Source organism: Marmota flaviventris, chromosome 10 (genome assembly GCF_047511675.1).
Source record: "Marmota flaviventris isolate mMarFla1 chromosome 10, mMarFla1.hap1, whole genome shotgun sequence".
Taxonomy (NCBI): domain Eukaryota; kingdom Metazoa; phylum Chordata; class Mammalia; order Rodentia; family Sciuridae; genus Marmota; species Marmota flaviventris.
The window spans coordinates 39,915,337-39,941,783 of record NC_092507.1 but is presented as its reverse complement, the minus strand read 5'-3'; the positions used below and the strand labels follow the sequence as shown (position 1 = coordinate 39,941,783).

Sequence of the window (26,447 nt, the reverse complement as noted above, 5' to 3'; positions counted from 1 at the left end):
TTTTTTTAAATTGGCTCACCTTTGTTCAATTTTGAGAAAATACGTAGTTTGAATGCTATAGTTTGTTAGTTACTTGTTCAAATAAAAATGATATTCTGCGAAAACCCAAGTCCTTTGACTTAAGGCAGTGATTACACTTGAGTATGTAGCAGAAGTGCTTTTAGGTAATTCCAATTTCATTACACATTATGTTAAAAACATCAAAATTTGATAAGAGTAATATTTTTGTTACTTCATGAAACATGTATAAATGTTTTTTGTTTTGGTGGTGAAAAATATAATGGAGTGACAACTCATTCATTTTAGCACCTCTGTTTTTATTTGTGATAAGACATCTGCAGTTTTACACAGCAGTACTTTTGTATTATCAGTTCCAAGGAACCTCAGGAGTCTTTTAGCTATGTTTTTGAGAATTACTGCTTTGGATGCACCTGATAAAAGCTTATAAAGGAGTTTCAGAATAATCAGTCTGATATACAAGAAGTTTAAATGCTTGCCAGAATAAACTTCCACACTCTTTAAAAGGCAAACTACTAAATCTAGACACTCATTAATGTGGTTTTCACAATGTCTGGCAGTCAGTCAAAAAGTAGTGGACACCAGTAGAAATAACAAATATGAATTACAACCCCAAGAACAAGTAGAAAATAAAAACATATCCTTTAATAGCTGTGACGAAGTAGATGAGGGTTTGAAAACAGGTCTTATAAACATGCTTAGCAATGTAAAGGAAATCAAGAATTTAATGAGGAAAGTAATGTAAAATATTTGAAAATAACCTAATGAAAAATATGTAACTGAATATAGAAATTGTAAAATTAAAAAGTTACTCAGATAGATTACAGAGATTAAAGAAAATATCAATGAATTAGGAGAGATAGCAACAAAGCAATGTGAACTGCTGCACACACACACAACAAAAATACTGGAATAAGTGGGTAGGGAGGGAAGGCTGGAGCCTGAGTGGCCTGTACGGGGAAACAAATTGGTATAATGAGTGATTAGAACCTCCAAAATTATTGGTATAGTGGAAAAGGGGAAATTTTAAAGAAAAAGAAAATAGTCCATTGCTAGCTAAAATTGAGGAAAACTGAATTCACAGATCTCAGAAAGTTATTTGGTAATAAATCAGAACTAAGAAGATAATTGGGTTCATATCCATACAATAGAAACTACTTGGTAATGAAAGTATAGATTGTTATTACATGCAACAATGTAGAAAAATCTCTGACAATTTATTTAGAAAGAAACCAGATTTAAAGGAAACCATATCAAGTCACATTATAATCAAATTGCTGAAACTCAGTAGTAATGTACTCTTTAAAAGAATCTGGAGGTGGGTTGGGGGAGATATTCCACAAAGGGAAGTTCCCAGAATATTTGGGAATAACAAACATATTTCTAAATAAACATAGGTGAAAGAAGAACTCACAAGGGAAATTTAGAAAATATTTTGATCTGAATTATGATTGTTTGATGTCAGCAAAGTGATATTAAGAGGGAAACTTAAGAACTTTTAAGTTCAAATGATTAATTATAAGAGAAGAAAGCTATAAAAGCAATGATTGAAATTTCCACCAACAAATAAGAAAAGTTCTTACTTCAGCTTCTAGCCAAGATAGAATAACAGTAATCAGACTTACTCTCACTCCTAAAAGTAGTTAAAACACCACCCAAAAGGCTTATGGGAACAAGCCTGGTCATAGTGTCTGTTCCCACCAGCTGGACTAGAAAACCTCACAATTCATGGGGCTTTGGATAGACTACTCAGAAGGGTCTTGCTTCATTCAGTACTGGTGACTAATTAGCCTTAGATGTACTGCTCTGGTGGGGCTGACTAACAAATCTTAAAAACAAAATGCAAAGTGATTGAACTATGTCCAAGTGACTTAATTGCATCAGAGAAGCTAGTTCAAGAATCTATCTATGTATCTATCTGAATAGAAAAATCCAGCACCCCAAAGAGATAACATTCAGTGTTAAGCATCCGGTAAAAAATATCACCAGACATATAAAAATGCAGGGAAATCTGGCTCATACTGAGATAAATCAATCAAAACCAACCCAGAGCTGGCACAGATGTTAGGATTATTAAGTAATGTTACTAGAACAATTATAATTTTATTACTTGTGTTCAAAAAGAGAGGAAAAGATTTAAAATAAGTCCTTAGAAATGTACAAATTACCCAACTGAACATCCAGAGATGAAGACTGTGATGCTTCCTTCAGATGACAAATATACCAGATGTACTTAATAGCTGGTCAGAAATTGAAGAAGAAAAGATTAGTGAACTAAAAGGCTTACAAGAGAAAACCACTTTAGAAAAAAATTAGGCAGATTCTTAGTTAAAAATACACTGGCCATTTCTCTCCTAGGTACTTAGCCAAGAATAATGAAAGCATATGTTCATCAGAGACATGTACATTATTGTTCATAGCAACATGATTTGTAATAGCCCCAAACCAGAAACAACCCCATATGTTCATAAGCCAGTGAGTAGATAATTTGATTTCTATCCATACAATAGAATGCTACTTAGTAATGAAAACATAGGATTGTTGTTACATGCAACAATGTAGAACAATCTCTGACAATTTATTTTGAAAAAAGCCAGATAGGACATTCAGCAATTACATTTATATAAAATTCTAGAAAATTCAAACTAATCTATAGTCTAGAAATAAAATTTGTGTTTGCTTGGGGCGAAGGTGAAGGGTAGTATGGAGGAATTATCAAGAAGCATAAGGATACCTTTGGGGAGTGATGGATAAATTCATAACCTTAAGTGTGGTGGTTCACTGTTGGATACACTTGTCAACATTTATCAAATTCTTGATTTTAAATATATTCAGTTTATTTTATGTTAACCATAACTTTATCTATTAAGAAATTTTAAAAAGAAGAGGAAATCAAACCCAAAGTATACTCAGAGGAAAATAGGTAAAAGAGCAGAAGTCAATAAAGTAGAAAATGGTTAAATATTAGGAAAACGAGCAAAACTTAAAACTTGGAGATTAATAAAAGTCAATAACTCTCACTAGTATGAACAAGAAGAAAAAAGAAAACACAAGTTATTAACATTGTGAATGAAAGAGGTATCTACAAATATTAACACATGGACAATATTCCTTCCTTCCTTCCTTCCTTCCTTCCTTCCTTCCTTCCTTCCTTCCTTCCTTCCTTCCTTCCTTCCCTCCCTCCCTCCCTCCCTCCCTTCTTTCCTTCCTTTTCTTTCTATTCTTTCTCTTTTTTCTCTCTTGGCTGGAAGTCTCATCTAGTGTTTTGAGCATACTGGGCAAATTCTGTCTCACTGGGTTATCTCCAGCCCCCATAAGCAATATTAAGAAGAAACTTAGGCTAGCAAAATTTAAAGATACATGAAACTTTAAAGGGTTAGAAAATTTATTTTTTAAGTGTACAGGTTATTGCACTTACAGAAGTAAAAGTAAAATACGTGAGTACTTGTACATTAAATATATAAATTGAATTAACGAACAAAACCTTCCCATTAAGAAAACCCCAAGCCCAGATGGTGTCTCTGGTAAATTCTACCTAATATTTAAGGAAGAAATCTTATCAATCCTTCACAAAACAGAGAAAGATGAAACATTTTGTAATTTATTTTTATGAGGCCAGCATTATCCTAATATCCAAAACAGATATTACAGAAAAAAAGATATTATAAGAAAAAAGATATTACATGAAAAAATATTTTAAAAAAGATATTACATGAAAAAAAGAAAGCAAATATTCTTATAACTACAGAGGCAGAAATCCTTTACAAATATTTGCAAATTGAATCCTGCAAAATATAATTAAGTGTATTCACCATGAAGTAGGCTGTTTTAGAAATGAAAGATTTGATTAACAGGTTATAAACCATCACTGTAATTCTCCATATTAGCACAATAATGAGAAAATTATTTGATCATCTCAATATATGAAGGGAAAAGCATTTAACAATATTCAATACCCATTTCATGTTAAAAAATAAAACCAAAACTAGAGCAACATAGGAATTAAAGGGAACTTTTTCAACTAATAAAGGATGGTGCTCAAGAACATACGAATAATACTTTACAAGGAGAGACCAAGTACATTGCTCCTCAGATAGAGAGCAATGATAGGTCCACTGATAATACTGTTCAGTACTTTATAGAAGATGATACGCAAATAGGCAGTAAACACAGAAGGATGCTTAGTGGCATTAGTGATTAATAATCCGGGAATATAAATTTAAAATACAATGAGAAACTATACCTGTTGGAATGGCTAAAATTAAAAACACTAAAAATTCCAATTGTTGTTAGCGATAGGGAACAAATGGAACTTGGTACAGTCACTCTGCAAAATAGTTTGGCAGGTTTTTAAATGAGATTAAACAAGGTTCTGTCTAGCAATTCTGTTCTTAACATATTTACTTAAGAGAAATCAATACATATGTTCACAGTAATGTCATTGTGGCTTTTATTTCCAATATGGAACAATAGAATTAGCTCAAATATTCATCAACCAACAGATAGGTAAACAATTGTACTATATCCACATGTATTGGTTGTTACTTTGTAAGAAATTACCCAAATCTAGTGACTTAAAAGATGATGTGTATTTCACAGTTATATATAAATCAGGAATCATGGTATAAATAGTTTCTTTTGGGCTGCAATCATTATGTAGTCTCAAGGTTCAACTGAGAAAAAAACCTACTTCTGAGGTTACTTGTTTTTGATTTTCTTGTGGGCTGTTGAACTGGGGGCCTCAGAAAGAGATATAAGTCCCAGTATTTTGTGATCTAACTTCTGAGATGATATTATTTCACTTTTATTTTATTCTTTTTTTGGGGGGGGGTACTGAGGATTAACTCAGGGCACCCAATCACTAAGCCACATCCCCCTATATTTTGTATTTTATTTAGAGACTGAGTTGCTTAGCATCTGGCTTTTGCTGAGGCTGGTTTTGAACTGGTGATTCTCCTGCTTCAGCCTCCCATGCCACCAAGATTACAGGCGTGTGCCACTGTGCCAACTCTGTTTTATTCTTTTTTAAAAATTTTATTCTTTTCAGATATACATGACAGTAGAGTGTATTCTGACACATTATACATACATGGAGTATAACTTATCCTAATTAGGATCCCATTCTTGTGGTTGTATGTGATGTGGTGTGTCACTGGTCATGTATTCATATATGAACATAGGAAAGTTATGTCTGATTCATTCTACTGTCTTTCCTTTTCCTATCCCCCCTCTCTTCCCTTCTTTCCCTTTTGTCTAATCCAATGAACTTCTGTTCTCCCTGCCACCCTTATGGTGTGTTAGTATCCACATATCTGAGAGAACATTTGACCTTTGGATTTTTGATTTTGCCTTATTTCACTTAGCTTGATAGTCTCCAGTTCCATCCATTTACTGGCAAATGCCATAATTTTATTCTTTTTGGTTAAGTAATATGCCTGTGTGTGTGTGTCTATGTATGTATATCACATTTTCTTTATCCATTCATCTGTTGAAGGGCACTAGGTTCATTCCATAACTTAGCTATTGTGAATTGAGTTGCTATAAACATTGATGTGACTGCATCATTGTAGTATGCTGTCCTTTGGGTATAAACTAAGGAGTGGGATAACTGAGTCAAATGGTGGCTCCACTCCAAGTTTTCTGAGGAATCCATACTGCTTTCCATAATGATTGCATCAGTTTGCAGTCCCACCAACAATGTATGAGTAAACTTTCTCCACATCCTCACCAGCATTTATTGTTACTTGTATTTTTGATAGTTGCCATTTTGACTGTAGTGAGATGGAATCCTAGTTTTAATTTGCATTTCTCTAATTGGTAGAGATGTTGAACATTTTTTTATATATTTGTTGACCATTATAGAAACAATACTTAGATACAACCACCCTCAAGGAGATTTATAAAGGGCAATAGGAGGTGGGATGATTGGAAGCCATTTCAGAAGCTGTCAACCACTAAAGGAATAGTACTCAGCAATGAAAAGGAGCTATATAATTGGTATATATAGTAACATGGATGAACAACATGGACAGAAAAGAAAACAGACAAAACTAATTTTTAGGATGAAAATGAGGATCAGTGGTTGGTATGGAGGCTGGTTTTTAATTTCAGAATGGTATAAGTAGGCTTTTTGTGTTACAGGAAATATTCTTTATCTTGATTGTATGGTGATTGCAACAGTGAAAATATTTTTAAATCTCACCTCAAAAATCACAATTTTATTATTTGTAAATTATAATTCAATTAAGTGTTTTTTAAATTTTATTTTAACTGACATATTAAACCTAAAAATGTACATTAGGGGATATTAATGTGATATTATTGGAGCACCAAGTTATACCACATATACATGTATGAAAGTATGGTGTTTATCATATCTGTCTCCTCAAATATTCGTCATTTCTGGTAAAAACTTTCAAAATCCTTTCTTCTAGCACTTTAAAATATGCAGTATACAGCAAGCCAGACTTCTTGCTCCTGTTTCTTAGTACTCATTGGTCAGCCTTTCACCTTTCTCTCCTTCTTCCCTACTCCTTAGTTTCTGGTGACCACCATTATACTTTCAACATCTATGAACTTCTGTGAAGTTTTGTAGATTCTACATCTGATTGAAATCATGTGGTACTTCTCTTTCTGTGCCTGGCTTATTTTACTTGGCATAATGAGCTCCATTTTTCATTCGTGTTGTATAAAAGATAGTATTTTTTTTATGACTGAATAGTATTCCATTGTGTATATGTACCCACTGATGAACACTTAGGTTGTTTCCATTTCCTGGCTATTGTGAACAGTGCTACAATGAATATGAAGTACAGATTTCTTAGATATAGTGATTTCACTGGGATATATACCCATTAGTGGAATTGCTGATTCAAATAGTAGTTTTATTTTTAATTTTTGAGGTATCTCAAGTTTTTTTTTTAAAGTAAGCTATTGGATTCAGTGATGTGTTCTTGGTGACAATGGCCTATCTTGACAATTGTCCAAATAACATGGGGGAGAGGGGTGAACACTAATGGCAGTGCTATTTTGTAGTAAGTTTTTGGGAATTAGGCAGATCCAAGTAGGAATGAGACTTGCTGTACTGTAGCATTTCTCTGCTCTAAATTATTTTAGATATCCTAAAACATAATAACCAGGTAATTGAGAGCCTACATTGACAATTTCCATGCTAGAAAGTTAATGTATATGTTACCTCATGAGTTGTAATAATGATACAACTCAAACCAACATTTTTTGAATTGAGGTAAATACAGAATAATTGTTAAAATATGAGGAACTCAGATTGCTGTCGTGGTTCTGGCTTTGTTTTCTTTTGGGGGGGGGTTGATATAGGAATTGTTTTTTGTATTTTGTTTCTTAAAATATGTATGTGTTACTTTTATTATTAGTGAAAATATTTTAGAGTTTCTCCAGTGCAAATTTAAAAGACTTCAATTTTTCTTTTTTAATTAGCACATAAATGTGCATGTTTATGGGATACAATGTGGTAATTTGATACATGTATATAGTGTGTAATAGTCAAATCAGGGTAAATAATTAGCATTTCCATCTCCTTAAAAATTTATCATTTATTTGTGTTTGGAGCCTTCAAAGTCCTTTCAGTTCTTCATAAAATATATAATAAGTTGTTAAACTATAGTCACCCAACTGTGCTGTATAAAATTAGAACTCACCCCTCCTAATTATAATGAAGATGCAAACTAAACAATGGGAGAAAATATTTGGAAACTTTGATAAGGAAATATTTGATAAGATTACTATCCAGAATATATGAAAAATAAAAAACCTCAACAACAGCAGCAACAACAAACCCAATAATCTGATTTTTAAAATATCAAATAGGGCTGGGGATGTGGCTCAAGCGGTAATGCACTCGCCTGGCATGAGTGCGGCGCTGGGTTCGATCCTCAGCACCACATAAAAATAAAATAAAAAAAGATGTTGTGTCTGCCAAAAAACTAACTAACTAAATAAATATTAAAAAATTTTTAAAAAATAAAATATCAAATAGCTGGCACAGTGGCATATACAATTCCAGTGATTCAGGCGGCTGAGGTAGGAAAATGGCAAATTCCAGGCCAACCTCAACAATTAGCAAGACCCCTCAGTGACTTAGCAACACCCTGTCTCAAAAAATAAAAAGGATTGGGGATGTAGCTCAAATGTAAAGCTCTCGGTGTCCAGTCCTCACACATGTGAACATGCCTGTACTCCTAGCAGGCTGAGGAAAGAGGATCTTTTGAGCCAGGTAGTTCAGGTTCATCCTGGACAAATTAACGAGAGCCCCATTGTTTAAAAAAAAAAAAAATGGAGGCCTGATTTGAGTAGACATATCTGGAAAGAAGTTATACAAATGGCCAAAAAATATATGAAAAAAAATGCTAACATTACTAATTGTTAGGGAGATATAAATTAAAACCACAGTGAGATAACATCTCACCCCAGTCAGAAAACCTGTAATAATGAAAAAGCAAAAAATGATAGTGAATATGAAGAGAAAAGGGGAACTCTCACTCTTAATGGGGATGTATATTAACTGGTGGGGATGTGAGTAGACAAAATGTGATATAGATTCACAGTGAAATATCATTCAGCCATAAAAAGAATGAAATCCTATCATTTGTGTCCAAGTGGATGAAAGTAGAGGTCATTATTAAGTGAAATCAACCAGGTACAGAAAGACAAATGCCACATGCTCTCAACTCATATTCTGAAGCTAACAAAGTTGATTTCATAGAAAAAGAACAGAATAGTGAGAATTGTAGTAGAATTCTTAGAGGACAAGAAAAGGTAGCAGTAAGGGGGAGGAGAAAAGAAGATTAGATAACTGACTTTGTTTTTTATTCCTGTCTGTGGAACAAAAGTGTTTTTTTTTTTTTTTTTTTTTTGGTCTCATATTCTTCAGGCTTTCTGCAAAGAGTAATTGAGACTTTTTTTTTAATTTGTTGTTCAAAACAAGACTTTTTTTAAAAAAAAAACATTTTTTATAGTTGCAGTTGGACACCATATCTTTATTTTTATTTATTTATTTTTATGAGGTGCTGAGGATACAACCCAGCACTTCACATGTGCTGGGTGAGCATGCTATGGCTGAGCCACAACCCCAGCCCCCAGTAATTGAGACTTTAAGCTAATATTTTTTTATGGTTGTTTTTTTGTTTTCAGGATTGTAAGAAGGAGGTGTCAGGTGGAGGTATGTTTCTGAGAAGAAGAAAGCATTGAACAGACTTTTGCAAATGCATATGCCCAGTTCTAGACAGGCACAGCTCCAGAAATACCAGCCTTAGCCTGAATGAAAGGGCAATGTTTATATGTATTTGGTATGAAAAGTAAAGCTTACCTTTTTACTATTTCTGTAAACAGAATGATACTTTCTTTGTCAGCAGTGACATTTTTGAATGACAAGGTTGATTAAAGTTTGTTCTACAAATATAGTGTTGAACCAGAATTGTTTTTATGATGGCGAGGCATTATCCAAAGTGTCCAGATAGGAACTTTCTTTTGGAAAGTAAAAATTGTCACTGAGGCAAGTTGTAGCATTACCTACTTCAGCAGTTGTGTTGCATAGAACTTATGTAGCATAAGTTTTTTTCCTCTTGCTTTGCTTTTCCTTTAATGGCATGGAATTATTTTCCCTCTTTAACTAGATCAGATGTTTCTGTTATTTTAAAGTGAAATTAAATTATTTTTACTCTAAAATTATAGACCAGCAGCAATCCAGTATAAGCAGATATATGACAGATTTGCATATTTTGATTCAGTGTTCTGTTTCACATAGCATAGTATGAGAGCTCAGCATTAATTTGTAAGTAGATGTGATTTGTGAAAAAGAATTTCTGAAAAATATGGAAAAATTGTGCTTCCTCACTGTTTCTCATTAGCATCTTGTTCAATTTTTTTAAAAAAAACCTTTCAATTTCTTATCTTTACTGAATAGAATTTCCTTAAGTTTCATCTCTAGTTTCCCCCCGCCCTCTGAAATTCTTTTGCTTTACTCTTCAATAAAATTTAAATTGTCTTGTAGATCATATACATTGGCTTTTTTTTTTTCCAGTCTCTTCTTATTTAAGGTATATTATCTCCTTTCATACTTGTATCCTATGGATAGATGAGATAGGTGATATTCTTTTCCATTTTATAGAAGCAGAAATAAGAGCAGGCAAGTTATTTTATTTTCCCAAAATAAAATTTCAACATAGATTTTCATTATAAAACCTGCTCTCTGTGAACTATTATTATGCCATAGGATTTATACTTTATCTGCTACTCCTATCATATACTGAGCACATGATAGATATTGTCAATTGATTGGCTTCTCTATTCAAACCTCCAGTCACTGATATCTATTTATTTAGAAGCCACGCTTTTAAACAGATTAGTACATTAATTAATGAACTATTTAATTAATTGTGGATTTTTGCATAATTAATGTTGAAGCCTGAGTTCTTCAAGGGGGCACTAAGTTGTGTGATCAAGGAGATTTGAAGTTTGGACTAAATTTTAAAAATATCATGCATGTGAAAAATGTCATTGTATACTATATGGAAATATTAATGCTAGTCCTATTATGGACAAATATTGGCAGTGTTTTTTTGTTGGTAATCTTTGGTCTCTTCTTATTTATACAGGAGAAATTAAACAGATTCTAGAAAATGAACTTCAGATTCCTGTGTCTAAAATGCTGTTAAAAGGCTGGAAAACTGGAGATGTGGAGGACAGTGTGAGTTTCTTTTCTTGCTTTTTTGGTATTTAGTACTGGGGATTGAACTCAGGGCCCCTTTATCACTGAGATATATCCCTAGCCCTTTTTATTTTGAGACAGGGTCTCAGTTGCTTAGGGCCTCACTGAGTTGCTGAGGCTAGCCTTGAACTTGGTAATCTTTCTGTCTTAGCTTCCCTGGTCACTAGGATTACAGGCATGCACCACCATTCACGGCCAGTGTGAGTTTCTTAATTGCCAAGAAATAAAATAAAATTATGCAATTGACTAATTTGTATATAAAAATTGATTTTGACTAATATTGTTATATATGCCAGAAATAGATTTGATGATAGTAATTTTGTTTATGTAATCCACAGTGATTTTCAAGCTAAAGTCTTTTTGTACTAAACCAAAAATAGTTTTAAATGAGTTATGTAAATGAAAATATTATGTGGAATATTTTTTTCTAAGTATTTTATAGGAATTTTGACATTCTTTTTTTTTAAGATGTCCGTCTTTTTCTCAAACTTCTTAAGAGTGTCAGTGAGTGCTCTGGAATGATAATTTATTGAACAATTACTTACTTACCTGAAAGAAGTCTCACACAATGTGTGTGTGTATATGTATATATATATATATATTTTGCGGGGGGGGCGTGCTGGGGATTGAACCCAGGACCTTGTGCTTTCGAGACAAGCACTCTACCAACTGAGCTATACCTCCAGCCCCTCACACAATGTATACGTTTTTGCAAGTGTAAATTATGAAACAAAGATAATAATGGGAAACTTAAAACTTAGAAAATTTAAATGATAGAATATTTCTTTGTTTACTTGGATAGTGGCAGGTGAGTGGAATGAATAATATTTTAAGAATCTGCAATGTTGTAATTTTCAGATAATAGCTTCTGTTCTTAGGGGCATGTATTAGCAGCCTTGGGTATAAAATGTTTCATACACCTTATTTTTACAGAAAGAGTGAGGACGGAGGAAAAGAAATGAGTTAAATCTAAAGTTGTAAATGTTTGAGGTAGAAATAATATATTGACTCTTCCCATACTGTTACTGAGTCAATATTTTTACAATCAGGCATAAATAGAATCTGCAACTTTTTGTTCAGTTCTCTGTGAAAAGCTTCAGATAGTCATTGTGATTTTAGATCATATGTGAGTTCATGTGATATAAGGAGAAGTTTAGAGTATTTCAATAAGTTATTTACAGGAATTTCAGGTAGACAAAATATTTATAAGTTTAGGTATAAGTTAGGAGTTAGCAAGTTTTCTGTATAAAACTACCATAATAAATATTTTAGGCTTTGTGGGCCTTAAGGTCTCTATTGCAGCTATTTGACTTGGCTGTCAAGAAAGAGTGAAAGCAGCCGTAGACAATATGTGAAAGAGCAAGCATAATTCTGTCCCAATGTAACTTTATTTATGGACAACATATTTAAATTTTATGTAATTTCATGTCATGAGAATATATTTTTGATATTCTTCCTCCCAATCATTTAAAAATGTAAAATCATTCTTAACTTTCAGACTATACAAAAACAGTTAACAGGCTGAATTTGTAGTGGTTGATAGTTTGCTGACCACTGGTGCTAAGTGGTTTTTCTGTTTTTGTAATGCTAGAGATCACTAAAGAGCCTCATGCATGATAGATAAGTGCTCTATCATTGAACTACATACAGCTCAAGCCTCTGGCTGTTGTAGTTTATACATGGATTTATTAAAAAAAAAAAAAGAGAGTAGTATGAACTAACAGTCTTGACAAAAATAAGTAAAACACCAAAATGTAATCATTTACATAGATATTATTTATTCATTCTTTTATTTAGAAACTTGTGACTATGAAAAAATCTTGCATGGAATTTTCAGTAGTTTTTGAAGAGAAAACCCCCCCACCCCCACGGGGTGGGGTCTTGATGTTTCCCAGGCTGACCTCCAACTTGTTATCCTTCTCCCTCAGCCTCACTAGTAGCTGCCATTACAGGCACACACTACTACACTGGCTAAGGCAATCATTTTGAAAATGTTGATTAAGCTGTATGTTACAATATTTAACATAGCTTTCATTACAGTAATACTTTCAAGCTGGATGCCATGGCACATGCCTATAATCCCTGCTATTCAGGAGGCTGAGGCAAGAAGTTATAAATTTAAGGCCAATCTGAACAACTTAGTTAAGACCCTGTCTCAGAATGAAATAAAAAGGGCTGTATAGCACTCAGTGATAGAACATCTCCAGATTTAATACCTAGTAGCGCAAAAAAGAATAAGTTCTTATTCCCTGCTTATGTAAGATCATCCTTTCCTAGGAGTCCTTACCTCCATCTGCACAGTTAAGAAGTATTACTAAACAGCCATTCCTTGCTTTCTAATACTTTAACTTTGTATTATCATTTGCTTTGATTTAGTCTGGACTAATTTCATTACACCTTTCCCCCCTGTCAGTCACTGCAAGGAGTATGAGATTCCCAAGTCATTCCTCACTTAAATCCTCATAGTCCCTACACATCCATACCTGTCTCTGTCCTTTTTCCTCTATGATATCTTAAACTTTTTTGCTACATGCAGAGGTTTGCTGTGGAAGGAATTAATCATTAGCATAATTCCTTCTATTATCAAACTCTTCCCTTGAAGACAGAGGTCATCTTTTCCAATGGGGTCTTTCTGTGTTTCCCAGGCTGACCTCCAACTTCCTATCCTCTTCTCTCCTCCCTCAGCCTCATTGTTCCTCATTTCTTTTTCTAGACCTTTATCTGTTTTTCTTCTGTAAAATTCTTTTGACTTTGGATTTTCATGTCAAAAGATTATATCATCTACTTATTGAAGTCATTACCCTTTATTTCCTGATAATTTTTAGTGTCTGGTTTATAATTACTGTTTCCTAATTCTTAATATAATGTAAATGATTTTTCTAATACTTTAACCTTTTAGTTCCATAAATATCTCCTCTACAAAAATCTTTCTCCACTTAGCTCAGACCTGTGGTCTTATCATCTTTTAATAATGACAACTCTTATCTTAATTTCAAGCTCCCATTTTTTTTTTGCTGATCATCTCTCATCTTTCTCGCTCACTTATTTTAGTTATCCTAATCCCAATAATCCTTAACCCAATTTATATTGCCAATTCATTTTTTCTTCCCTCTTTTCATGTTCATTATATCATTTTCTCCACATTTTACTCTAGATTAAATTTCATGATTAGTCATTATAATTTTCTTGCATACAGCATCATGCTCGACTGAAATCCTTACTTTGACTAAATCCAACTCTCTGGCTTTTCTGTGTCTTATAGGAAAATGTAGCTGGAAACAAACAAAATCATCCTGATAGTATATTTTTAAATTCATGATCATGATTTTCAGAGCACTCCTTAATGTTGCTAGGAAATCCTAATGTATATACTTGGTTTATCTACACTACCCTTCATTCTTACTCTCAGCTGATGACTTTGTTCTTTCCTGTAATTTTATATTTTTAAAATTTATATATCCATTTCAGACGTGTCTTGAATTCCAAATTTCTATATCCAGTAATTTACTTACTTTCTCTACTTGAATGTTTAGTAGACACTTCTATTTAGTGGGTCCAAAATGTAAGTCTTTATCTCTAGCCTTCCCCATATCAGTTGATGGCAATTTCATCCTTCTACTTGTTTAAGCTAAAATTTTAGGGTCATCATTGATACTTTTCTCTCATAATCTGTATATAGTTTGTAAGGAAATGTTTTGGCACCATCTTCATAATGTATCCAGAATCCAACTGGTTTGCCCCACTTCTGCTGTCATACTGACTTAAGCCCCCTTCAGCTTTATCTTATTTTATTTCATTAACCTGCTCTCCTGCTCTCCTCTGCCAACCCTTTCTCATCTATTCTGAACCAGGCTGCCAGTATAATTCTTTTTAAACATGAATTCAATCATGTTACAACAGTAGCTTCCCTCTCATCCAGAATTAAAGCCAAACCTTTACATTAATAGAAATGGTTCAACATGTTTTCTGTCCTTATTGTTACTGTTACTGTATGACTTATCTCCTACTAGTGCTTACTTGGCTCCAGTTACATTGAACTCCTTCTTGTTCCTTAAACATTTTGTACTGGCTCTTTCCTTTGCTTGAAATATTCTTTGTCTATATATACTCATGCTTTTTTCTCTTATCAACTTTAGGTCTTTGCTCAAATTTACATTCTCCAAGTGAGACCAGTTCGTTTTAAATCACAGAGCTCCTATATCTCATATTCTTCCTTCCTTGATTTATCTTTAGTAAAAACAACAACAAACAAACAAACAAACAAAAACTCATCCCTTTCTGATACTCAGCTATATAGGTTGATCACTTTATTTATTCCTACTAAAATGTGAATTCTGATTGGAATTTTATTTTAGGCTATTCTATTCAGTGCTATCCTCCATGGCTGGAGTAATCCTATCAAGGAGTATGTGACACAATAAAATATCTGTTGAATAAGTTTATGTCTTGAGCTGTGATGTAAAATATACTTCCTAATGTTATTGCTGCCCAAAAGTATTTCAGCAAGTATTTACTATCATATTATGAGTTTGAAATGTTTGAATTTTGTAGCCAAGAAATGTAATAAACTTGTGTATGGTTTATTTAGATGGTAGGTCAGATGTGGCTCAAGAGTAATTTATTCCCTCCAGACAGAGAGCTTTAACAGGAAAGGTTTCTAGAGTAAGAGTAAATTGAGCTAATTAATACTTCCTTATATACAAGTTAGGTAACCTCTCAGAGTGTAATTCCTCCTTATCTACAGAATCATTAGCTTGAGGTGCTCTCTATTATCTTATCTTTCTAAGGTCTAATGATTTCTGAAAATCTTCATTGCTAATATTTGTCATAATGACTCTGGAATCAGTGCATAATAGTTGCAAGCATATACTTCTAGAGTGAAGAAGTTAAATGAGTCTCAGGTGTGTGTTTATCCATTTGTAACTCTTCATGAGCTAAAGAATTTACATTTTACTTTAATAGTCATAATTTGACTAATTTATAATATATACAAGAGAAACTAGGTTATTTGTATTCAGCACTTTTGTATTACCCTATTTAGGAAATTTCCCAAAGACAAAAAGTCAAACTAGAAAATTGCTAAATTTTCAAGTATTATTTTAAAAAAACCATAAATTAACAAATGTTTGTTTTATTTTTTCTTTTTCAGACGGTCTTAAAATCGCTACACTTGCCAAAAAACAACAGCCTTTATGTCCTTACACCAGATTTGCCACCACCTTCATCATCTAGTCATGCTGGGTAAGGTGTTTGCTTTTCCTGGGAATCTGAAGTGAAAAGTTTGATTGTTAAATTGCTTTAAGCTATTACTTTAAGCTATAACTATCTAGTCTGGATAATTTGTTAGTTTTAGAGGCAGAATCTTCTTACTCAAAGAAAATCTTTAGCAAAACTCAAATATTTTAAAAATAGTTATAATGACTCTTTTCTGGTTGAAAGGGAAGAATTAGAGTTAGAGGGAAGAGAAAGAATAAATGGAGCTCTGAGCTTTCATTGCTAAAGAAGATATACCTTAAACTGGGCATGGTGGTGCCTATAATCCTAGCTGCTTGGGTGGGAGGCTGATGCAGAGAGACCCTGTATCAAAATGAATGAATGAATGAATCAATGAATGAGGATGTATTAGAATGCTTCCCTAGCATGTGTAAGGCCTTGAGTTCAAACTCCAGTATTAGGGGAAAGGGAGGAAGACATACCTTTAAAGAATATTCATTGGGCTCTGAAGAATAAAACTGGGAAAACAGACATAAAATTTTTATTAAGATTATTTTCTCTTTGAAATAGAGGGAATTAGGTTGGGTCTGCGGCTCAGAGATAGAACACTTGGCTAGCATGCGTAAGGCACTGCGTTTGATCCTCAGTACCACATAAAAGTAAAATAAAGGTATTGTGTCCACCTACAACTAAAAAATAAATGTTAAAAAAAAGAAATGGAGGAAATCATTGTTTTTGTTTTCATTTTTCAACACATTTATGGAATTTTAAAGAGATTTTAGTATTTAGTAGCATATTAAATTTATTATTGCTAGATGAAGCAAATGATCTGTAGTAACTGATTATACTAATGATAGAATAATAATTTTGTGAGTCTTTTAAACAATATTACCCCATAACTACAGTTGATTTTTAAATTTTCAGTTTTATACACATTTTTATACACATTTCTTCTTATTATTTATTTTTAATTCATTAGTTATTTTTTATTCTTTTGGTGCCAGGGATTGAACCCAGAGGCACTTAACCACTGAACCACATTCCCAGCCCCCTTTATTTATTTGTTTTTCAAGTTTTGAGACAAGGTCTTGCTAAGTTGCTGAGGCTGGCTTTGAACTTGGGATCTTCCTGCCTCAACCTCCTGAGCCTATTGGGTTACAGGCAAGCACCACCAGGCCTGGCCTCTTTTCCTCTTTTTAATACAACTTGGTGTGTGGATTTGCTTGGTTTATGTGCTAGAGAAAATTGTATTCCTAAGCTTTGAATATCATTAAGTTCTTCCCCAGTCATCTACCAAATATTCTCATTTTTAGGTAAGTACTGAGAGAGAGAGGGGAATCTTAAATTTGGCTTCATCAAAGTAGAAAATCACTGAACTGAAAAGTTAAATCTAGCATAATTATATTTGATAGTCTGTAAATAGTTTGTTCTAGGTTAAGAATATAAAAATTTCTTGTATTGCTCTTCATCTTCTATATGTAGATCATATAAATGAAAAGTGGAATATGCACAAATATCACAAATGTACAAACTACAAACATAATCCTTGTGTTTATAGTAATGTTGATAGAAAACTCAGATGAGCTTATGACAAAGAGTTGTAAGTGTGATTCTGTATCTAGTCAGGTAAAACATTATTTTGTAAGTTAGTTAACAAAGTGTTATCACTATCATATAGTATGTAATCCACATTATTAAAAGCAGACAGGAGCATCATTGTTTATAATCTTGTGCTTTCCAATAGTATGATTAAATGGATTTATCAGAATGTCTTCCTAGACTAATGGAAATGTTCTTCATTGCCATGTGGCTGACCTCTTATTGCTAATCACTCGGTCCCTAGGCAAGCAGGGGCCTACAATACTGCTGAAATGGCAGTGTTTTTAGAGAATGAGAACTAAAGCACAGAAGTATTTTCCTATTTGACTTCATGGATTTTTATCAAGTTATAATGATGCCATTTCTTATGTTGAAACAATAAGAGAAAAGTTCAAAGGCCAACAAAAGATACAATGTAAAAAGGGGATATGTAGATTCCTGCTGTTATAAAAGTCACATTAGTATACATTTTAGTAAAACCTAACTAAAAAGTCAGGGTTTGTTTGTTTTTTTATTTATTTATTGGTAGCTTTACCACTATATCTTCTGGTATAAGTAGAAATTAGCTTTTTTAAAAATATTTAATTTTTAGCTGTAATTGGACACAATGCCTTTATTTATTTTTTATTGTGGTGCTGTGGATCGAACCCAGGGCCTAGCATGTGCTAGGTCAACGCTCTACCCATGAGCCACAACCCCAGCCCCAAGAAATTAGCTTTTTATAACATACTTTCAGTGCTCATTTCATGGGAAATTCATTCATTCATTTATTTATGGTGCTGGGGATTGAACCCAGGGCCTTTGAATGCTAGGCAAGTGCTCTACCACTGAGCTTTATCTTCAACCCTCATGGAAATCATTCCAAAAAACAAAACCTTAAAAACTAACAGTAATAATTAATTTAACTTGTAATTTTTTTCATTTTATTTGGTGTTTCATGAAATAAAAATAATTTTGATATCTAAATGATAGTGTAAAAAAAATTTCCTAGAGTTATATACCATTTCAAATTATGAAAATAGTAAATTCTGTGAAAAAAACTATTTTGTTTAGGTGGTTGGTTTGATATTTAATTGATTTTATTGATATTTTGTTACATTTTTCTCTGGAATCAGTTCAGTGGATGTTGCTAGATTGGCGGGGGGGGGGGGGTGGGGTGGGGTGGTGGTGGTAGTTGTAGAATAAAGTAATTATAATGCAACAACTCTGATAAGGTTCTGCTCCTAGATACCACCATTCCAATTCTAGTGCAATAGCAAACATAAGGTTCTTTTCCTATAAAGTATTAATATTCTCTAAAACAATACATACTCTTGAAGGGAGTTTATTTATGTTATTTCACCTACTGTGATTCTTCTCAAGAATATTCATGAATTTTCAGTTTGTAAATTTACTCTTAAGTAAATTTTAAATAATTTAATAAAACATAAAGTACCAAGTTCTTAAACTATTTACTGACAAGCCATTTTCTCCTGAAATTTTGGTGAAAATTATTTTTTAAAAACCTTCTTGACTTTACTGCCACTAGGGGGTGCCTGGTAATTGAGTCTTTGTATTTATAATTTCTGGGGAAAGAAAAAAGGTACTAGAGTTGCAAAATTATCATATGAACACTTCCAATTGAATTAAAAATCATTTTAAAGTAAATTATACGTTTAGAAAACAGAATTTCAAGCTTTTTGAGAATTTAAGAGCAAACTCTTTAGTCATGATCTTTATAACAGTTAAAAAGCATTTTAAGACTTTTGAAAAATAAATTAGCTGGCACAGCTTCATGTGTTTGTGATCCCAGGTACTTGGAAGGCTGAGTGAAATGATCATAAGTTCAGCCAGCCTGGACAACTTAGTGAGACTTGTCTCAAAAAAGGGGGAAAATCAGATTTCACTAATTAATTGTAAGGCTGAGGCCTCTGTGGCACAGCTGCAAATTAAATTATAAGTCATAGGAAAATTAGAAAGGTAAAAAACTACATGTTTCATATTATTGTTGGAAAGATTTAGCTCATTGATTTTTTTTTTTTTTTGATTACTTACTGGATAAAGAAAAGCTCTGTCCTCAAAAAGTGTGTAAATCTATTCATTGAGGATATGAGGCCTCTAAGAATTTCTTCCCTTTTCCGAAATTTTTTTTTAGATTATATTTATTCCTAGTTCCTTCTAAATATAGGTTGCTTCATTGAATCTCCATTGTAAGTTTTTCTTTTCTTCACCTGTTCTAAATATTAGTGTTCTTGAGAGTTCTATTCTTAGCAATCCTCTTATTTTATTGTACCTTCTCCCTGGCATTTTATCTCAATCTTTCATTTTCTTTTTCTTTTAATTTTTTATTTTTGGTTGTAGATGGACACATACCTTTATTTTATTTATTTATTTTTATATGGTGCTGAGAATCCAACCCAGTGCCTCACACATGTCAGGCAAGCGCTCTACTACTAAGCCACAACCCCAGCCCCTCAACCTTTCATTTTCTACAGTCTAGTTTGTATTTACAAACTCGAATGTCCAGTTTGTATGTGAAGCCTGACATTTTTGCGTCTTGTATTTAATTCAAAAGTTAAATTCTAGAACTGAGCTAATTATCTTCCTGAAAAATCTATACTTGTACCTTTATTTTTTGTCTCAGATGAATGATATTGTAAGATACTGAGGTACATTTTATAGGATGATGATTATTAAAAAGGCCATTGGGTGGACATATATAAGTAATTTATGACTTTATTAAAATAACTTTTGGTAGAGTGCTGTAAAGGACAACTAGAATATAGTAGATTTTAAGGGATAAGTGAGAATTAAGGAGTTAATATTATCTTCAGAAAACTTGACTACTAAGGGAAAAAGTAGAGACTGGATAATTATTGGAGAAAGAAACAGCAAATAGGAAAAATTTTTAACAAGTGAAACCAAAAAAGGGCTGACAACCAAAAAGGGGTATGGGAGTGTCTTAGTTAACTAAGTCTTCTATAAAAAACTGTGTGTGTGTGTGTGTGTGTGTGTGTGTGTATGTGTGTCTTAGAGAGAGAGGGGGGGGGAGGGAGGGAGGGAAGGGGCACCTCCAGAGATATTGATCCTTTTCAGTCCCAGCAGATTAGGGTCCCACCTTTATGACCTCATTTAGCCTGAGTTACCTACTAAAGACCCTATTCCCAAATATAGTCAGTCACATTGAGGGTTATGGCTTGGATGTATGAATTTTAAAGGGATACATTTCATTCTGTAGCAGGGAAGCAGGGGTGGAGTTCATTAAGTTTTAAAATGAAGTTAGCTAGTAGGTTTAGAGTCAGTGGGAAAGGTGAAAGAATAGAAAAGAATAAAAAGATTTGATGCCAAATGGGCAATATTTTTGGGTTCTAGATTTCAGCACTGTAATAGTAATGGTTTGCAACAAAGTCTAAATTTATAGATAATACTGAAATAGAAATCGTGTGATAGTTATGAGAATAAGGATTTCAAGAAAGTATTAAGTATTTGATAAGTGATATTAATATCACTTAAATTTAAGTTATGAGCATTGTAGTACAAGATGATGTGACAGCTGTAAACTTGTGTAAACAAGTCAGCAAAATTTGACAGAATTATAAGGAGAAATTGACCGATCATAGTCACATACCAAATCTTTCACATTTATTGTCTATCTCATCACAACGTAAAGCTACAAAAAAACCAAGAAACTTTTGTTTATTGCTGTATCCCTAGCAGTCAAAAGAGTGTCTGAAACAAAGTAGATACTTGGAAATATTTTTGGAATGCATACTGTAAAGTGCATTCCAAATATTCCTAAGAATATTTGCCTCTTAAAAGACATCTAAGCCAAGGAGTGGAATTCTAATGCTGAAGAGCAGAGACTAGATATTTGGTTAACAAAGGACAAATATCTCATAAATTTAAGGAAGTAGACAATTGCTACTCCTTGACATGAAGTTAGACTTTATCTTTGCCCAGTGTCCCCTCTGGTTTTTCCCAATCTGGTATGGGGTATTGAAAGAAACTCTTGACATTATATTTAAACAGAGTCTGTTCTGTATATGACCTACAATAAGTTTCGTAGCCTCAGGTTACAGGTTTCTTCTGTGAGCCTTAGTTTTCTTCATCCTCATACTGTTTGATGTATGATGATCTCTCCAACTAGATCCTGAACTATAAAGAACAAGAGTATTCTTACTGAGCATCTCCCTAAACTTAAAAGTGTTATAAGAAGTCTGTAGTAAACATCTGTTGTAATGAATATGAAAAGTTTCATGACTAATGCTGCAAAGTGAGTTTTATTTTGGAGGGAGTCTATCATCTGTATTCTATTCACTGGTTGTTTTACTGTTGTCAAACTTATCATAAAGTGTTTCAGATAAATGGAGAATCTGTCATATTACACATGAAGAGTGTCAATTATTCACTCATTAACTAGATATATACTGAGTATATTCCTATAATCTGTTTAGGTGTTTGTTGTAGGTACTTGTGATAAAATGAGGAATAAGATAGACAAGGTCCCTGCTTTCACAGAGTTTACAGAGTAATATGTGTAGAGGTGATGGGGGTTGTTTATAAATAAGGTAACAGAAAAAAAGAGGTGATCCTAAGTACTTTGCAGAAAAACAAAATAAGATGACATGATAAAGAGTAATTGGGTGACTAATGAAGTTTTTAAGATCAGGAAAGGCCTCTCTGAATATGTACTATTTAAGTTGAGACATGAATGATCAAGGAATCATTTAAGTGAAGAGAAGAGTTAAAGAGTATTCTAGGCAGAAGATTTAGCTTGTGCCAGAGCCTTAAGACCTTGTATAAATATCGTTGAAGAAGGTTTGACATTTCTTGTTTGGTATTGCCTATGATCACCTTGTTAGTAAAGGGCTGAATGGATATTTTGCTAATAAAAGAGAGTCTTTGCAACTTGCTTTGTTCACAGTCTAATAAGTGATGAAAATTTTCAACTAATAGGCCCAGTATAAAAGGTCAAGGCTCAACTACTGATGGTAAAAGGGACAACTACAAACAAAAGATACATGTTTTCTGTCACCTTGTCATAAAAGTGAGGAAAATCTACATAGTTAAAATGGAGCTGGATATTTTCATATATTACAGACTATGACCAAAGCATTTGTAAAGACTGTCTTTTATTATGAAGACATTTATTTAATTCTTTTCTAGCAGGGCCATGTTAATCTTTTATTGACTTCTGTGAGAGTGTTGAGCTTTCGTCACATATAGTCAAGTACATGACCATCTCATGTGATCTCTATATTGTGAAGTTATTTTCAACTGTGGCTCTGAATTATTTGCTGTTTCTGCAAGCCAAAGTAAATTCAGGTGCTAATTGGGACTCCTGTGATATTTGAGTAAACGACTGTTGTTAAATATATGTGTTAAGGGCTGGGAATGTGGCTCAGTGGTCTAGTGTCCCTGAGTTCAATTCCCATTATGTCTTTTTTTCCCCCTTGAAAAAAAACTGTTGGTGGGAGAGAAGGTGACAGTAGTTGTGAATTAATAATACAGTTATTGTGTTTTTTCATTGGGTGCTGTGCAAGTTGTTGAGGAGTAGTGAATCAAAATAGCTGAGTTATAGGTCCATCACTGTTACTACAGGTCTGGACTCAGATGCTACCTGAAAATAGAGTGGCTTTTCCTTTCTTCTTCTTTTTTTTTGGTAGTAATAGTGGTACTGAGGATTGAACCTCAGGCACTCTACCCCCGAGCTACATCCCCAGCCCCTTATTTTTGTTTTTTTTATAAGATAGTATCTCACTTAGTTGCAATCCTCGTGGCTCAGCGTGCACCACTGTTCCCAGGTTATGAGGCTTTTCTAGATTTGTAGGCATTCATGATATCATTCACCCTTCTTGGTTTCTTAGCAGTGGATTATATATGGAAAAATCAATGGCCAAATTGGAAAACAAAACTGCTTTAATAGCTGGGCAAGCACCCAATGGAGCTTGTGGTTTAGACCTGAGTCTTAAATGAGATCTTTTTACTCTCTATTTAAGTTGAGACATGAATGATCAAGGAATTATTTAAGTGAAGAGAAGAGTTAAAGAGTATTCTAGGCAGAAGATTTAGCTTGTGCCAGAGCCTTAAGGCTCAACTACTGATGGTAAAAGGGACAACTACAAACAAAAGATACATGTTTTCTGTCACCTTGCCATAAAAAATCTACATAGTTAAAATGGAGCTGGATATTTTCATATCCAATTCTAAATCTTAGGATCCCACACTCTGATAACATATAGAGTTATGACTAAGTCCGCAGAGCCTGGTGGCATGATGCAGCAGGCCTGCCTCATCAACCTAGTCATAGGAAAGACAGCTTAGAGATCTCATGACAAGTTTTTTCCATGGTTGTACCTTCCACAGCAAGTGAGAAATGGAAAAGAATTTAGTGAACTGTGGCACAGGAAGTAAAAGAGGAAGCTGCTGGTCTCATTCCTGACTTCATAATACTATCTGACCTTGTGAATAGTCCTAATTGGCTCTTTTCTCCCTCCCATAGAAACAAATCTAGAATGGAGAAGGGGGAATGCTACAGATGTTCTTGTTTAAAAAAAAAAAAAAATTCCCTCATAGTATATATATTTTTCTTTTTCTCATTCCCACTTCTCTCACCCTGGACTGAGGCAATTCTAGCCACTTTACTGTCCCATTAGTCCAACTAAGAAAGATATCCAAAGAATGTTGTGGGATTCGATAATGAGAAGGACATTCTGAGGTTACTTTAAAATAGTTCCTATCCTACTTCTGTTTCTCCAAACAATCTATGCACAAATCTTAATCTTTATAGTATTTTTCACCCCTTTGTCTGTATCTGACTATTTCAATTTTTGATATACTCCCCTAACATTAGCAAAGTCACATCCAAGAACTCTGACTTCTTCCTAGAGAAGGAAGTTTTAGGATATCATCTTTGGAAAAAGCTAAAGCAGCCATCTAATCCGATCCCATTTTATGACTGGGGTGCAGAAAGAGAAGGTTAAATAGTCTATTGAGTCCTTAGCATCTTCCCTGAGAATGTTCAAGATAATAATTTCTCTAATACAGGACTTTGGGGAGCAGGTGTGATTAAATAAGATAACATTTTGCAGGTACTCGATAGTTTCTCTTTGCCAGGTGACAGAGCTAGTTAATAGGACGAGCCAGGACTTGGATTTCACAAGACTCTTAACTCCAAATCACTCATTATGTGCCTTGATCATCCTAGAGATGAGTTGTTCAATATAACTCAGGGGTTGCTCAAAAGAATGGTCCTCAACATAAAAATCTCATTTAAATCTAGTTATGTATTGAAGTAAACCAACAGCAGCGCCTCCTGGCCCACAGTAGGTATGCAATAAGTAAGTCCTTTATATGGATGGGTAAAGTGATGCAGTGTTCAGGAATACATAGGTAGGCAACTGCCAGTGGGAGAGTTTTTTTTGAGTATTTTTATTTTCAAACTGGAAAAAAATAGGTTTCAAACTATGTAATTTCTCCAAATTGGTATAATTTCATTTGCAGTTTTTTTCTGTGTTTCTTCCTCATGATTGCTTTTTAATGATCAATTTTGTGAGTTTTTTTTTTTCCCCTGCAGTGTGGCAGTAAAAAAGAGTCCTTTCAATTACCTATACAGTTTATGTATGCTTTATGTATCCAAGTAAATATTTTTGACTGAATCAATTATATTTTTTTTCCAAAATACCTTACAAAACAACTTTTTCTTGTCACAAAGGATATTTATCTGCAAAAATACTTTAAGTCACAAGTGTTATAATTAGAACAAAGCATTGTTTGATGTAGGACTCAAAATGTTGTTTCTCCATTATAAGTTGATATAATCAGTATTTCAAGTACATTATTGTGATTGCTTTTCAACTTAAGTTTAATTCAGGTGGGCATTATTATTAGACTTTGTGAAAGTAAAATTTGAAAATATTGGGTTGGTAAATGTTTCTTAATAAGGAGCTCCATGAAAGTGGCTCATTTTAAGTAGAGGACATTTCCCTAAAGTTATGCATTTTGGATGGAAAAAGAAACTTGTCCCCAATTAAAGCATCAGTGGAGACCACAACACATCTAATTGGAGTCATGTACCAAACCTATTATACAGTTTACTGCCTTTTGATAGGTCAGTGACTACTGAGATTAGCTTGTTAGCATCACACTTTGAAAATGAACTGCAGGTATTCTCTGTGACTGAGGGAACTGATTGATTTAATGGACAGCAAGAAACTTGGTCACTAATTCATGAAACAAAAATCAATATATCTGTAAATATAAATTTTCCCTCATAGTTAGTCTAGATGGATGGAATTATGTTGTGACAGTTTTACTGTATCACAAAATATCACCATCACTACTAATTACCACATTTTGATTAATCTTATGTACTTTGGTTAATGCATTTTGCTGAATCCAATATATCACTATATTGATAAGCAGTAATTATAGACAAAAGGCTGCCTGAACTTTGAAATCATCTTAAAAAATGTTATTAGGAAAAATGTTATTATGAATTATGTGAAACAGAATGTTTGTTTATCTAGACATATTTAATTGCCAGCAAAGAAAGCAATTAAAAGTAGCTGCAGAGTAAGAGGCCAACCTTCGTTAAACATGGTTTTAAGATTGTTACAGAACTTGTGGTGATGATAACATGGTGTCTTGGAGGATGTTAACAACTGTAGCAGAGTGTTAATTAAGAATGATGTAATCTACAGCTCAAAATTATTAGTATCATATGTTAGTTTAGCTGGACAGGAACAAAACCTAGTTTCAGTTATGATAATAGCTCAAGTAATATTTATAGTGGAAAGATTAACATTTTATTTTTATGCTGTTCCTGAGACATTTTAAAAATCCTGAATGAAATACAATCATGTGTAAACATCAAGGCCCTAGTTCATTTACA

The 26,447-nt window shown here is 33.4% G+C and overlaps 1 protein-coding gene across 2 annotated transcripts in view; it reads left to right on the top strand.

The window, feature by feature from the left end:
* Faf1 (Fas associated factor 1) overlaps positions 1-26,447 on the top strand; it is a 403,819-nt gene that overhangs the window by 152,392 nt on the left and 224,980 nt on the right. For both annotated transcript variants that reach the window (XM_027944976.2, XM_071617812.1), the window contains exons 5-6: positions 10,650-10,741; positions 15,912-16,003. In XM_027944976.2, coding sequence (XP_027800777.1) covers positions 10,650-10,741; positions 15,912-16,003 — 184 coding nt within the window. The remainder of the gene's footprint in view (positions 1-10,649; positions 10,742-15,911; positions 16,004-26,447) is intronic.